The 16,135-nt window shown below is 42.1% G+C and overlaps 1 protein-coding gene across 1 annotated transcript in view; it reads right to left on the bottom strand.

Moving 5' to 3' along the window:
• Positions 1 to 268: 268 nt before the first annotated feature.
• The window catches only part of CPB2 (carboxypeptidase B2), a 156,107-nt gene continuing 140,240 nt past the window's right edge, over positions 269 to 16,135 (bottom strand). Inside the window, exons 10-11 of the mRNA XM_069205399.1 lie at positions 8,881 to 8,965; positions 269 to 1,256 (exon numbers count right to left, since the gene is read on the bottom strand). Coding sequence (XP_069061500.1) covers positions 1,072 to 1,256; positions 8,881 to 8,965 — 270 coding nt within the window. The 3' untranslated portion in view covers positions 269 to 1,071. The remainder of the gene's footprint in view (positions 1,257 to 8,880; positions 8,966 to 16,135) is intronic.

The following is a 16,135-nucleotide window of genomic DNA, read 5'->3' as shown; positions in this document are numbered from 1 at the left end:
CCTAACTCTATCCCTTGTAAACAACGGCCATACTAATGGCCAGCAGAGGTGCTAAATGTACATACACGTTATTTCATTTGTCTCGATTGTATTAAGAAAATTGAACACAGTTGTAGTCCAGTATTATAAACTAGGCATAGTTTGTTCATCTCCATTTGGCTACATTTAGATACTGTCAGTTGTGTTAGAAAATATGTATTTTTTTCACAATAAAGTCATAGCCATGTTGTACGATAAAACAGCAGCAATAATAAAACGACAACAGATATTGCATGTTGGCATAGTAGTTTATTGAACTATAAAATAGATATTTGAGGTCTGGCTTAAGTCAGCTTCAACCGTTGTTTATAGGTGTAACTAACATCAAGGTTGAGAACTGAATTTAATTCTCAACATAGTACTCTGCCATGATTGTACATGCTACGGCTGCGATTCTGTGGTAAGCTTACCTAGACATGCACTAGCATTCTAAAATGTTACTAAAGATATGCAGAGCGTTTGCCTATTACGGAAAGAGTAGACGTGGACTATTGTACAAATATATGGCTCTACAGTTTGCCTGTCAGCCAAACCACACGTGCCTCCTCTGACATTACAGGAAGCCGTGTGTCATCTCTGAGCTGGTGTAAGCAGACATCGGCTACCGATGAGATTCCTGGTAGTACTTGTGACATGTTAGAGATAACCATGGGTAGCATTACTAAGGCAACCTAAAATACCTACTGGACCTCTTCCTTGTGACACCACCGGAAACGTTTCTCATCAAAAGGTGTTTGACATTTAGAGTTGCTACATATATTTTAAGTCCCCTTACAACCATAAGTTACCTTCAGCAGTTTTCTTGTTGAATTGTGCTAATATGAAATTTAGAGCGGCTTGCTAATGTAGTGAAGGCAGACTAAGCGCTTAGTTGAAATAAATCTTTCCCATTTTACTTGTTCTCATCAAAAAGTAACTCAGACATAAGCAGGCAAGTACATGATATGATTATCAGGCAAGAGTATTCTACAATTACCACATTTGTAATTACACATCGTAGTATATGGTACCCCTTTTCAAATATGTGGCGCACTACAGCTTTCTGGCGATATGAGTAGCAATTGTTTTGACAGCGGTAAGTCCTTCGCTACAGGTTGCCTTGATAAGTTGCGGAGGTAGGAGAAATCCATAAGTACCCTTGTCACGAAGCTCAATAGTGAAAGAGTATTTGATACCAAAGTCGTAAGCCCAATCATCTGAACCTCCAGGAGCCAAATCTGTAAGGTAAAACCACAGCTGATCATTACCTGAGAAGTCACTTCCACGTTTTATCAACAATTTCACTAAATATAGCATAAGACATGTACTGAAAGTACATAATTCATCCACACGACATCCTTGGAAAGGCATATTCAAAATAGTGCAATTTTATTTACTGCATTATTATACAAAGAAAACAAAAGAGGGATGTCTCAAGTCAGTGAAAGAGACGATATTTACATAACACAGCAAGAAATAATTTGAGTGAAGAGTGTTATGATCATAAAAAGCCATCTGTTCCCAACGTGAGAAAATAAAAAGAATACAATTATTAAGTGCTTTGGGGCAAACATTTGGTATTAACCTAAAGCGCATGTGATGTTTGATAACATAATTTTTCAGGTCTTGCCTGCTCACAGCTTAATTGCCTGTCACTGACAGGCCTGTCTATTTAGAGTGAATTTTGAGTCTACCCTTTTCAACTACTGGCTTATTGTGTTCTTACTGTTTCAGTTATTAGTTTCTAAGGGCCAGATGTAGGTACAAACCATTTTGCGACTTGCAAATTGCGAGTCCTTCAGACTCGCAATTTGCAACTCGCAAACTGGTATGCAGAAAGGTGTCTCAGACACATTCTGCGACTCGCTATGGGGTCGCAAAGACTGGAGCTCAGGCTTTGGAACATGAGTGCTCCTTGGTTTTCCTTGGCAGCGATTTGGCTACCTTATCACCTGCTGAAGTGGAAGATTTCCTGGCTTCAGTTGTCCCAGATGTAATCGGCGATTTTAAAAATGACACTGACCTTTAAATTCTGTTGTATGTGCACCACTGCTGATGTTTTAAATTGCCCCTTTTTAATATTTCACATGCTGAAGTGTCTTTTAACTTGTCATTATTGACATTGCTAGCTTTCATGATATATATCCTAATTATAGCTTTTTAGTTTTTATAGCTTTTATGTTTTTAATGCTAGACTTTTTTGCCACATTTGAACCCGCAAGGTGAGGGTGTTGTATAGCCATTTAGTCATGTTTTTTTTACACATTATTTTAGCAACCAGGCCTGCCGCTTGTGCACTTTATCCCATACTTTTTATTCAGTTTAATTTTATTATTCTAGCATAGGCCACATTTGCGGTGCTGTTTTCTTTTCCTTATCTAGTTGTTCTTTTGCCTAGGATGCTTTTTTTTAGCAAGACATTCTTTCTTCAAGGCTGCAGCCAGATAGAGTTGCCAGCAAAGTGGTACGCTGTGTCTCCAGTATTCACAGAAACATACATGTCCTTACCTGGGGACATTTTCTCAGAACATCAGCTGTTTCATTCTAAAAACACTTCTGTGTCCCACACACATTAGTAGATGGAGATTCCAGCCAGATGACACAACTGCATGCTGATGCTGATTGCCTTCACTAGAGCTGCTTGCTTAGACCACCAGGATCCCTGGCTTACATGGGGGTGGTGTATTTCTAGACAACAGGCTTCTTCGCTCAGGTATGGCGGATAATGTCTTCTCAGTGGGGAAACCTGCAGGGCAGAGTAGGGCTTATCACGCTGTGCTCTAACATAGCACAGGTAGGAACCACACATGTAACTCCTGGTGACAGTATGGTTGGACTTTTTCTGTGTTTCATTCTTCTTGTCACCATTTTGCTTCTAGCATGTTCTATCATCTAGTTATTGCAATTCATGGCATTTTATCTAAGATGCAACTAATTCAATAAACGTTATTAAACCATGCTGTTCCTCTGTTTGTCTTTGCATATGTGAGACTAATGTAACTGAAAGAAAAGGATGGGATTTGACTGACCACGATTTCCCTAAGGAGTCATTTATGTCATGCGTCCGGTTGCCACAATCATCCCTGCTCTTGGGCAGAGATGAGCCGCTGCTAGTTAGCCGGAAAACTGGATTAGGCTGACAGTTGCCACATGGTGTGGGATTGGACTCAGTTCCCTACAATGTAGGTGATTCTTCCGCCCGAATCCAGCAGCCTCATTAGAATAATGAGAGCCTACGCGACAAGGTGGAACCTAATGGTTTAATTAATTAATGTTTCCTGAGGCAGCACTTAGGCCTTGAGAACATGCCAGATGCTCTGCTGCACAGAAGAACACAAACATCTTGAAGTCAGCACTGGAACTGTGCAGATAGCACGGACGCCTCATGGAACCACTTACTTGGCAAGGACCAAGACAGAGGGATCAAAGAAGGCAGAGGGTCTGATAGTGTAAATTACAAATGAATAATTACAATGTTGTGTTCACTTAGCCAAGCTTAGAGTTTTCAATTTAGCAGTGCAGCGTATGAGCAGAGTCACGTTATCAAATAACTTAAAAAATGGTGGGGGCTGCATTTGTTTTATTTAATATTATTTTTAATGTGCAGCTCTTACTGAGATGACTTCTGAGCTCTGGACACTGGTTGGAGGATGCATGGTAGAAGCTCAGATGTATAGATAGAACAATCATGCTTTTAGCTTCCTTCTAATTTTGGGTATGTCTGATGGAGCCCACACTAGAGCGACTGGGGGCAAAGTACTCCATTGCTTGGTATCAAGTACCTAAAATATGCCATCACTTCTCACAGTTATGATAAATTCCTGAAGAAAATCACATATTTCCATGGTAGCCTGTTTAAACAGCTGACAGCCATCACAATTTGATCACTAGTTCAACTACCAAAAGAAATTGAAAGCAATTTTTAAGCATTTTCCCAGGTCTCTGGCTGAAGGCAGGCTCTGACAAACCAACAGAAAGGAGAAAAAGTTTTAGTAAAAGTCACAAAAACTCAGAATATTGGCAGCAGGGTTAGCTCAAGGCACCCATTCAGGCGAAATGAGGTTGGTGCTATACAGTTATCAATTATTTTGAATGCCCATGCCACATAAAGGACGCATAGGAAGAACATGATGGGACACCTGAAAAGTCCCATTATTACATAATTCAAATGGTTCCAGCTATACCTATTAATACATTCGTGTTACACTTATCGCTGTAAGTATCAAAATACCTAACTTTAGAAATGACTGCAAACAGATCCAAGGAAGAATTTCCTGGAATTTGAACACAAATCATACACAAATGGTGGCTATTTTGTTTTTCTCTGTATGTATCTTGCAAAGTGATTATTGCATTAATCAAAAATCTCTGACAGTAGGAAAACCTGTGAGACTGATTTCTAGAGAGAAGACAATAGTATTTATTATCTTACTGCAGAATACTATCTGGTTTGTGGTGAGGGAGAAATGCGCGAGGAGTAAGGATTAGAGGTGCACCCAACGTGGAACTTCTTCAAGCCTTGGTGTCTTTTTTCGACTATCACTGGAAGCTGCCGCTATTGGTGCCCAAAAGGCCCTTTTTAACTAAATTTCACTGGGATGAATAGGCTATTGGCTCTCACTGGGTATAACTGAGTATATGTTGATTGTGCATTTGAGGGTTCAGAAACATGTGAGGTTGGATGTCTAGGTTGGAGTAATCTATCTATGTATGAATCCCCTACGGGTGTACGGTGCTTCATAAGTTTAGTAGTAATCAAAGTCTCCTTCTTTTCTGCATGACCCATGCTGCTTCCTCAGATTTCTCCTCAGCCTAGTCTTCACTTTAAGTCAATTGCACCGGCAAATTTATAATACACATTCTCAGGATGGACCATTTGAGCAGTAGCTGAAGTTAGGTCAACATGTTACCTGACAGTGATTAACATTTGAACAAAGACTTTGGCCTTGTGCCATGGCCCGTTTGCATGGACCTTAAAGAATAGATTAGGCTGATGTCCTACTCTACAATTCTGTGCTTTGTGCTACAGCTAGTGACCACCTATCTGAAATGCATGAGGAGAAACATGGCAGTTTAACCCAAAGTGGTTGTAACAGAGATATTGCGGCCTGAAATATGAAATTTCACTCTATTAGGACTGGTTCCCTCAAATGTTTGGAGTGAACTTTGAATTTCATTGACAATTTGGAGTTGTCAACTGTCCTTAGGACTAGACACCAAACAATGAACTCTCACCAATCCAGTGTTCATCTTTTGATTAACCTGACGCTCTGCAAACATGTGTAGAGAAAGGGCTGGGACAGTGTCAGAGTCTATGGCTTCCTTTAAAGAGTTTGGGCTTAATGTCTAGTAAAGCAGAGATATCTATGCTGCTGAGAAATTGCGAGTAGGGGCTAATCTGAAAACTTAAAACATGTATTTTGCTTCCACACTGTGACACCCCATGGGCTCATACTGCAGTGAGATACTTAGGCCCGTATTTATACTTTTTTAGCGTCGCATTTGCACCACTTTTTGACGCAAAAGCGGCGCAAACTTACAAAATACAATTGTATTTTGTAAGTTTGCGCCACTTTTGCGTCAGAAAGCGGCGCAAATGCGGCGCTAAAAAAGTATAAATACGGGCCTTAGTGCTTCCATCTCTGACCAAAACCTGTGACGATGTTCTCAGGCCCAGCACAACCCAAAGTTGAAAATCAGAGCAACCCACTTGATGAAGAACTGGAGATGCAGGCTGACATGAGACACTGCAGGAAGCACCCTGTCACAGTTGCGAGCACCTGCATCCATAAGGTGATGCCAATTGTGTCTTCTGAGTGGAACCCACCTGCAGTAGCCTATCACCAGTGTAAGACCTGTAATCCAAATGGAAGCTATCCCAGTACCAGTGCTTTAAATGGAAATATATATGTGCTGGTACTCACTATCCACAGTATCTGTTTGTTCATGAGATGTGCCGGTACTCAGGGCCGGCTTTAGCGCTGGTGGCGCCCTGTGCGACAGTCTTTTTTGGCACCCCCCACCCCTTGACCACCTCCTCTGATTACTCACTACCACCTGGCAAATGTGCCCCGCATCTCTCCATAGCTTCCCCCCTTTCACATATTCATTTGTTTTAAAAGACCCTGTAAAGGCTGGCTTTACTAATCCACTCAGCTATCCACATAAAATATAGTTCTGTTCTGTGCAGCAGGCATATTAACCCTCTGTGCTACTTTACATCGATTCAAAATTGCCACTGAACAATCTCTCATCTCTCCCCCTAGCAGGAACATTAATTACAAGAGGTATCTTGGCCTTTTAATTGTTTAATGAAGGCTGGACGCAAAAGAAACTTTTCAGCAGGTGCTTTTAAATCTCAAGGTTTGTAAGTCATTGCTAAATACTGCGCCCCCCCTGCGGTCAGTGACTCCCAAATCCAGGTCAGCACCCAGTGTGGCCGCACTACTCGCGTCACCCAAAAGCCGGCCCTGACGGTACTCTCCCATTAAATGTATTGGAGAAGCGCGGTACTCTCCCTTTTAAATTAAAGAAATTTAGTTACTCAGTACAGGAGAGTACCTGCCCATTTAAAGCATTGCTTGTAGCAAAAACTACAAGTTGCACAGAAAATGTAATCTCCTCAGCGTGTCTGCAACTGACATCAAGGACACTGCAACTTACATCCAGCTGCACTCTGCAACCACAGCCTTCCAGCACTGCCTGTCCAGCACAAGCCTGACCACTCATACCACTGCAGCTAACAGACACCATCTGGCCTGCTCTGGGTTGCTGAATGGCTCTGCTCTGCTGATTGTAGCTCTCCCACGTCTATGGACCTAGTGGGTTCCAACAACACAGAGACCCCAAACACTCAAGCAAGAATATGAACAGGAAGATACCTCCCAATCCGTGCAGTCTGTAAAAGCAGGATGGGCACTTGGCTAAATTGTACGCTAAATTCCTTTACAATGTTAACTCTAACTTCATACATGTGTTCCCCTGCTGTATATATTGGGATAACACAAAGTCATTTTAATCGTACAGCATGTTGAAAAGTTACTGCACATGTTTGCTTAATAATTAATAAGTGTTTTTCTTTTCTGTAACAATAATAATGCTTCTCTGATAATCTAATTCTTGTGACTAAAACTTGTTCTGCCTGAAATATGTGGCTTATCTCACACTAACCTCCAAGAGGAAGGCTTGACTGTTCAACTGTGCTGCTTCTGAAAGTCAAATGGAGACTTTTGTGTTTCACTGAGCTTGAAGTAATGTCTGGTCTCAGGATGTGCTGCAGTTATACCTGTTAAAAGGAATGTCTAGTTGCTGTGAATTGTGCAGGCCCAGTGTACTGGCTTAACACCAGAGCTTCAAGAAGAACATACAGGTCCTCATTACGAGTGTGGCAGTCTAGACTACCGCCTGTGCAGTGGTTCGACCACCACATAACAACAATGGCGGTCCGACCACCAGAGAACCGCCAGCTCTGCCACGATCTTGAATCCCGGCGGTCTGGCGGTGGCAGAGGTCCTAATCTGCCAGGGCAGCGCTTACTGCAGCGCTACCCTGCGGATTACAACCTCATTCTCCACCAGCCTTTTCATGGCAGCAACACCACCATGAAAAGGCTGGTGGAGAAAGGTGCAGGGAGCCACGGGGGGCCCTGCACTTGGCATGGGCAGTGCAGGCCCCCCCCTGCCCAGCACCCTTGCAATGTTCAATGTCTGCTTTGCACCCTGCTGGCTACAGAATTGCCGCTGGCTCGATAAGGAGCAGGGACAATGCTGTAGTCTGTTTCAGGTTTCCGCCCACCCACCTAGCTGGAAACTCGTAATGACTGGTGGTGGATAGCCATGAAGGTCGCAGCCACTCTGTTGAGTGTTTGGCGGACGGGCTTTTCCATCCGCCAAACTCGAAATGGAGGCCCATAATGTGGAGTAACCTTTTTTGAGATCCAGACAGAAAAAAGGGCCAGATACACTAACATTAGGAATAGCGATTTCCTAATTGTGATTTTCTTTGATTCGTAATAAAGAAATTGCTATTTGTAATGTATGAAACTTTTTATTGCAAAATAGCGATTCAAAGGGTGTTCGCAAATTAATCTACCTCATGAATAATCATGAGCAGGTCAGAATGTGCGACCTACTAGGAATCGCTGCCATCACAAAGATGGTGGCTTGCTTGGGTAAGCAGCCCACTATGTATATGGTAGCTTTTTTAATAAAACAGTCATTTTTTTTATGACAGCTAGTTTCCCTTAAAGGAAATGGGACTGTGTTGAAAAAGAAAGTTTTTTTTTTTTTCTTTTTGTTTGTTTGAGAAGAAACAGTGGTCCGTGAACCACTGCCTCCTCTTAAGCCAACTTTTTTTCACATTCAAAAACGAGAAGGAATCCCATGGGGACCCATTCCCATTTACGAATGGGTTACCACTACAAGTTTGCTGTCTGTAAAATGGAATTACTGTCATGATCAATGTGGAGTTTATTCAAAAGTCTCCCATCAATGAATTCATATGCAACTCATGGCCATCCAGGAAGGAGACAGCAAGGAGTGTGGAGCTACATGTACGCAAATAACCTACAATCAACAAAACGCTAAGTGCAGTAATATTGCAATAAAAAAGAGAACTATTGCCTCTTGCTTTGTTTCTTCTGGGTTAGAAAAATCGTTTTAAAATGAAATGCTGCACAGAAAACAATTCTGCTTATGTACCAATAAATTCTGATGTGTTCTGGTGCTCAGAACCATTGTTGTAGTATGCACAGTTTGAGTTTATATTCTTCCGACTGTTTTAAGCTTTTCTGTCTGTAGGCATACATTTACATTATATTGTATAATTTATTTTTCAGAAATGAGCAATTAAAGTCCTACTTACAAATTGTCTGTGCGCCAGGACCATATACATATTTGTTTCGGTAGGAACTCTTGATGGCATCTGCTACTTTATTTGCGATTTGCAACTAGAAAAACATGGAGAGATAAGTAAATGCGTGTGTCATAAAACCCTTGAGAACATTTCAGTTGCCTTTCCGACTGCTACACGGATATCCATACTCCCTTTTTCCACTCAGCCCCTTATTACAATGGCATCAGTTATTCTTGTGTGATAATTTTACACCTGTATTGATAATGAGTTGCTTGGTATTTGTGGGATGCAAAACTGCCCCGGATTATAAATATTGCATTATGGAATAGGGAATTACAAGGGACGCCAATGCTATTGCATCCATTTCCCATGGGTAAATTCACAATTCACCACGTTTTACCTGGTGAAGGTGTCCCTGGAAACATTCTAAGCACTAATGCATGTGGAATTACCAGAAGTCTATTACCACATTGAGGAATTCCCACACAGCCCGGTAATGTTACGATACCAAACCATTTTGTCTACGTGCCTGTAGTAAACTTAAGCCATGAAAGCATACCTCAAACTGAGAAATTAGATGATGCTGTAGCCAAAACAGAGTAAGATATGTGCTATCCTGTGGAAGGGCAAGTGTTTGGTCAGTGCAGATGTTTTAAATACAAGAGGTTCTAGGCAGTCATAGATGTCAGGATAAGTACAGGATGAATGGATTGGGAGATGCCTGAAACACCATCCTCTTGGGATGTTCTGCCACGCTGTTTCAGGGATAAGGCCAATGATCTCAAACCTGTTTGAAAGTGTGAGGGAACTGGATATTCTACCAAGGCTCAGGACCATTGCAGGAGTGTCATGTAACAGAAACATGGTTCTGAGAAAGAGGTACCAGGATTTAGGATTTTAAAGACAAAGGCAGTGCTTTGTTAGTAATAACTGAATTTTTGACACAGGGTAGTGCTTACAACTGCATGCCCGCAGCTAACTGCCCTGGTACTGACAAGAATTTTGCATGAGTCTTTCAGATACCTGAAGGTGCATAAGGTTTCATCTTTCTGTTTCTCTCCATCTATATATCTTTTCATTTGCAAACTCGCTCTTATGAAAATGAGCTATTGCCATAGTATTGGCTGAAATGTGTATTAGATTATATAGTATTGCCATTGGTTATCGAGTATTGCTTTAGATTATATACATGCTTATGCACACTTGCTTGTCAAATTAATGTGTTGAACCAGCTCAGTGATGTGTTTCTTGATTTAGTACCTTGTTGGGGGATGTATATATATATATATATATATATGTATATGTATATGTATATATATATATATATATATATATATATATATATATATATATATATATATATATATATATATAATTATATGGGATTATAGATTACAGCCTTAGCCAAAATGCAGTGTAGAGCTGTACCTGGTCAAAGACAAGCATATAGATAACAAATAATAGGAGAGGAAGCAGCGTTGCGGACAGTAAGGGCCTGATTACGAGTCTGGTTGTCACTATACTGCCAGACTCATGGTGGTGGTCCGGACCGCTGCTGCTGTGGTGGTCTGACCACCACATTACTACCCTGTCAGTCCAACTGCCAGGGTACCGCCGTCTCCACTGGAATCGGTGATCCCAATGGGTTGACGGTGGCAGAGGTCGGAATCAGCCATGCAGTGCTGCACGCAGCACCGCCATGCTGATTACAACCTGGTTCTCCGCCAGCCTTTTCATGGTGGTTTCACTGCCATGAAAAGGCTGGTGGAAACAGGTGCAGGGGGCCACAGGAGGTCCCGTGCACTGCCCACGCACGTGGCATAGACAGTGCAGGGGTTCCCCTGCCCAGCATCCTCTCAGCACTCACTGTCTGCTGTGCAGGCACTGAGCATTGCAAGGGTTCTGGTGCAACCTGTGGGCAGCAGCATTGCCACCGGCTTGAGTAAGAGCCGGCAACAATGCTGCCGCCACTTTCCTGCTGGGCTGACGGGTGAAAACCTTGGTTTCCGCCCTTCAGCCCAGCGGAAAAGTCATAATAATAGGTCCGGCGGGGAGGTCACCAGTAAGGCGGCAACCTCCCCATCGGAAGCTCGGAGTCTGGGTCTTCCCGTCTGCTGAACTCATATACAGGCCCTTCATGAATTGTGATGGAATGTTCTTTAATGAGGTGCGTTCTCAACTCTTTTCTATATTGGAGCAGTATTTAGGCAGTCTTGATGGATACAGAGAGATTGCTCCAGATCGTGGCTGCACATGGCAATCAGTTCAAGGCAGTGTGCAAAAAAAAAGAATTTACATTTCTACATTACAGATTCTGTTCATCATAAATAGAATTAAGTTGAATGTTAGAATCCCAAAATATACACAGGACAACTGAAAATCAACCCGTATGGTCAATTATCCATTGTGGTAGGAGGAGGGTTAGGGCCAGCTAAAAGAGAGTGTCAGTAGGATGGCAGTGCAAACACTCATAATCTCAGGTTTGTGCATATTGACAAATATTTTTGTTTCCCTCTGTTGAACTACAGGTAAAGTTATTACTGGAATATGCAGTGTTACGTGCTTTTTTTCATCACAGAACAGAGGAGGGAACATAACCATATTCCATGAGGATGTAGGGAAGCAGTTTCCTCACACAAAACCTGTGGAGAAATACGGATAGACAAAAGAAAACAGTATTTGGACAAAATATGGAACTTTAAAAATCGTGTTGTATAACTATCGTCAAAAACTATAGTTAATACACAAAGTTTGTTGTACCGAATATGATTGACAAGAATATCGTTTTTTAGTTAACAGTATTGTTGCCAAAAATATAGTTGTTTCAATTATCATTTTCTTTAATACAGTTGTAAAAATACCACTTTTTAATTATTTTAATGTGTTTTAGTTAATATCTTATTTTTAGGTGTTAGTATTGTTAGTATAATGGGTATTCATTTTTTAAGGTATAGTTTGTAATTTTAACTGTTGTAATAATGTATCTTTAAATTTAATTAAGTATTTATAATGTAGTGGCAGGTTGTTTGTTTTGTTGGGCAATAATATGGGAAGTTAATTAAAATGTAAAAAAAAATGTATTTAATGATAATTAGGTTTTAATTTTTAATAATTATTTAATTGGGTTTTAATTAAGTTAATTGTTTATTTGTTATTTAGTTGTTTTACTTTAATTCGTTATCTTACATTTTAATTGTTTATGTTTATGTTTTAGTAGCTTACAATCCCAAAAAGCAGCTGGAAGATCATTAAAATATAGTTAATTTAGATTTCATGATTGTTCTTTATTTTAAATACTTTTTAAATTACTTAATTGATTTTTAATTATGGTAATTATTAGCTTAATTGTCACATTATTTGTATTCTAGTTTATTAATGTTAATCTACATTTGTATATTTTAGTAGCAGGTTTTTGGGTGTGTAGGGGAATAGGATGGATAATTAATTAAAATATTATTTTATATTGAATGTTAACTAATTTTAATTACATGTTTAACTAAATATTATTTATGTAAATTGTTAATTTTTTAATGTTGTTCAATTTCTGATTGTTTTATGCATTTTGTTATGTTTATATATATTCTATGAATGTATTTTTCTACCTTTTGTTTTAAGTTATAATATTTTGTTTTTTTTATTTAATTGAGTAATTGATAATTGATTATTTATCATTTTACTATTATACCCTATGTTCTTTTTTGTTTTTTTTTATATTTATTTAATCAAATTGGAAGCACTGACATTTTATGTGTGGAAGTTAATATTATTTTAAATTAAATATTTGGTATTTATGTTTAAATTATGTAATTTGCAGTTAGGTAACTAAATGCTATTGTAAGTTATTTATTTATTTTTACTTTCTTTGTGTGTACAAACATGTACTAAAAACTACCCAGACCCCCCCACTCCCACCCAAAATCCTAAAACCTACCCTGCGCTGTTCTAAAAACTACCCTGATCCTCCCACCCTGAACCCTAAAACTTACCCCGCCCTTTCCTAAAAACTACCCGCATCCCCACCCCCACTGTGAACCCTAAAGACCACCCTGCCGTGTGCTGAAAAGTACCCGACCCCGCCCTAAGCCCTAAAACCTACCATGTCCTAAAAACGACCACACCCTGTCCCAAGACTACCCCAACTCCGCCCTAAAACCTACCCTGTCCAAAAAATTGACCCACCTTGTCCTAAGAATACCACAACCCCCGCCCTAAAACCTATCCTGTCCAAATAACTACCCCATTCTGTCCTAAAAACTACCCCGATCCCCCTACCCCCACCCTAAACCCTAAAACCTACCTTGCCCTGTCCTAAAAACTACCCTGAGCCCTGCCCCAAACCCTAAAACCTACCCCACCCTGTCCTAAGAACTACTCCACCCTGTCCTAAAACTACCCCACCCCTACCCTGAACCCTAAACCCTACCCCTCCCAGTCCTAAAAACTGCCTGACCCCCGCCCTGAACCCTAAAACCTACCCTGTCCTAAAAACTACCCTACCCTGTCCTAAAAACTACTCAGACCCCCCACTCCCGCCCAAAACCCTAAAACGTACACTGCCCTGTTCTAAACACTACCCCAACCCCCACCTTGAACCCTAAAACCTAACCCACCCTGTCCCAAAAATTACTGTGACTCGCCACCCCCACCCTGAACCCTAAAGACTAGCCTGCCTTGTCCTAAAAACTACCCCGACCCCCGCCCTGAACCATGAAACCTACCCTGTCCTTAAATCTATCCCTCCCTGTCCTGAAAACTACCCTAATCCCCCCACCATAAACCCTAAAAACTGTCCTGTCTTAAAAACGTCAGCACTCTGTCCTAAATCTACTCCGACCCCCCACCGTCCCCAAAGCCTAAAACCTACCCTGTCCTAAAAACTACCTTGACTGCCCCAACCCCAAGCCCTAAAACCTACCCCTGCCCTGAACCTTAAAACCTATGCCACTCTGTCCTAAAAACTACCCCGCCCTGTCCTAAAAACTACCCCAACCCCCACCCCGTCCTAAACCCTAAAACTTACCCTGCCCTAAAAATTACCCCAACTCCCCACCCCCTCCCTAAACCCTAAAAGCTACCCTGCCCTGTCCTAAAAGCTACTCTGACCTGTCCTAAAAACTACCCTGGCCCCGCCCTAAACCATAAAACCTACCCTATCCTAAAAACTACCACACCCTGCCCTAAAAACTACTCTGACCCCTGCCCTTAACCCTAAAACCTACCCTGTCCTAAAAAGTACCCAGACCCCAACTCCCATCCAAAACACTTAAACCTACCCTACCCTGCTCTAAAAACTACCCTGACCCCACCCTGAACCCTAAAACCTACCCCACCCTGTCCTAAAAATTACCCTGACTCCCCATCCCCACCGTGAAACCGAAAGACTTCCCTGTTGTGTCCTAAAAACTACCCCGACCCCTGCACCAAACCCTAAAACCTACCCTGTCCTAAAAACTACCCTACTGTGTCCTAAAAACTACCCGGACCCCGAAATCCCACCCAAAATCCTAAAACTTACTCTGCCCTGTTCTAAACACTACCCCGACCCCCACCCTGAACCCTAAAACCTAACCTGCCCTCTCCTAAAAATTACTGCGACTCCCCACCTTGAACCCTAAAGACTAGCCTGCCTTGTCCTAAAAACTACCCCTCCCTGTCCTGAAAACTACCCTAATCCCCCCACCGTAAACCCTAAAAACTGTCCTGTCCTAAATCTACCCCGACTCCCCACCGTGCCCCAAAGCCTAAAACCTACCCTACTCTGTCCTAAAAACTACCTTGACTGCCCCAACTCAAAACCCTAAAACCTACCCCACCCTGTCCTAAAAACTACCCACACCTGCCCTGAACCTTAACCTATGCCACTCTGTCCTAAAAACTACCCGCCCTGTCCTAAAAACTACCCCAGCCCCCACCCCGTCCTAAAGCCTAAAATTTACCCTGCCCTAAAAATTACCCCAACTCCCCACCCCCTCCCTAAACCCTAAAAGCTACTCTGACCCATCCTAAAAACTACCCTGTCACCGCCCTAAACCATAAAACCTACCTTATCCTAAAAACTACCACACCCTGCCCTAAAAACTACTCTGACCCCTGCCCTAAACCCTAAAACCTACCCTGTCCTAAAAACTACCACACCCTGTCCTAAAAAGTTCCCAGACCCCCACTCCTATCCAAAACCCTTAAACCTACCCTGCCCTGCTCTAAAAACTACCCTGACCCCACCCTGAACCCTGAAACGTACCCCACCCTGTCCTAAAAATTACCTTGCCTCCCCACCCTGAACCCAAAAGACTACCCTGCTGTGTCCTAAAAAGTACCCCGACCCCTGCACCACACCCTAAAACCTACCCTGTCCTAAAAACTACAACACCCTGTCCTAAAAACTAGTCCAACCCTGCACCCCAACCCTAAAACCTACCCTGCCCTAAAAGGTATCCCACCCTGTACTAAAAAGTACTCCATAACCCTGCCCTAAACTCCTAAACCTACCCTGTCCTAAAAACGACCCCACCCTGTCCTAAAAACTACTGCGACTTTCACCCTGTATTAAACCCTAAAATTTATCCTGTCCTAAAAATTACCCCAACCCCCCAACCCCTCCTTAAACCCTAAAAGCTACCCTTCCCTGTCCTAAAACCTACCCTGTCCTAAAAACTACCCTGACCCCCATCCTAAACCCTAAAACCTACCCTGTCCTAAAAACTACCACACCCTGTCCTAAAAACTACCCTGACCCTGTCCTTAACCCTAAAACCTACCTTGTCCTAAAAACTACCCAAACATGTACTAAAAACTACCCAGACCCCCCACTCCCACCCAAAACCCTAAAACCTACCCTGCACTGTTCTAAAAACTTCCCTAGCCTCCCCACCCTGAACCCTAAAGACTACACTGCTGTGTCCTAAAAACTACCCGACCCCACCCTAAACCCTAAAACCTACCCTGTCCTAAACACTACCACACCCTGTCCCAAAACTACCCCGACTCCGCCCTAAAACCTACCCTGTCCAAAAAATGACCCCACCCTGTCCTAAGACTACCGCAACCCCCACCCTAAAACCTACCCTGTCCAAAAAACTACCCTATCCTGTCCTAAAAAGTACCCCATCCTCCTACCCCCACCCTAAACCTTAAAACCTACCCTGCCCTGTCCTAAAAACTACCCTGAGCCCTGCCACAAACTCTAAAACCTACCCCACCCTGTCCTAAGAACTACTCCACCCTGCCCTAAACTACCCCACCCCCACCCTGAACACTAAACCCT

The sequence above is a fragment of the Pleurodeles waltl genome, chromosome 8, assembly GCF_031143425.1.
Source record: "Pleurodeles waltl isolate 20211129_DDA chromosome 8, aPleWal1.hap1.20221129, whole genome shotgun sequence".
Classification (NCBI taxonomy): Eukaryota; Metazoa; Chordata; class Amphibia; order Caudata; family Salamandridae; genus Pleurodeles; species Pleurodeles waltl.
This window is presented reverse-complemented; position numbering and strand designations above follow the sequence as displayed.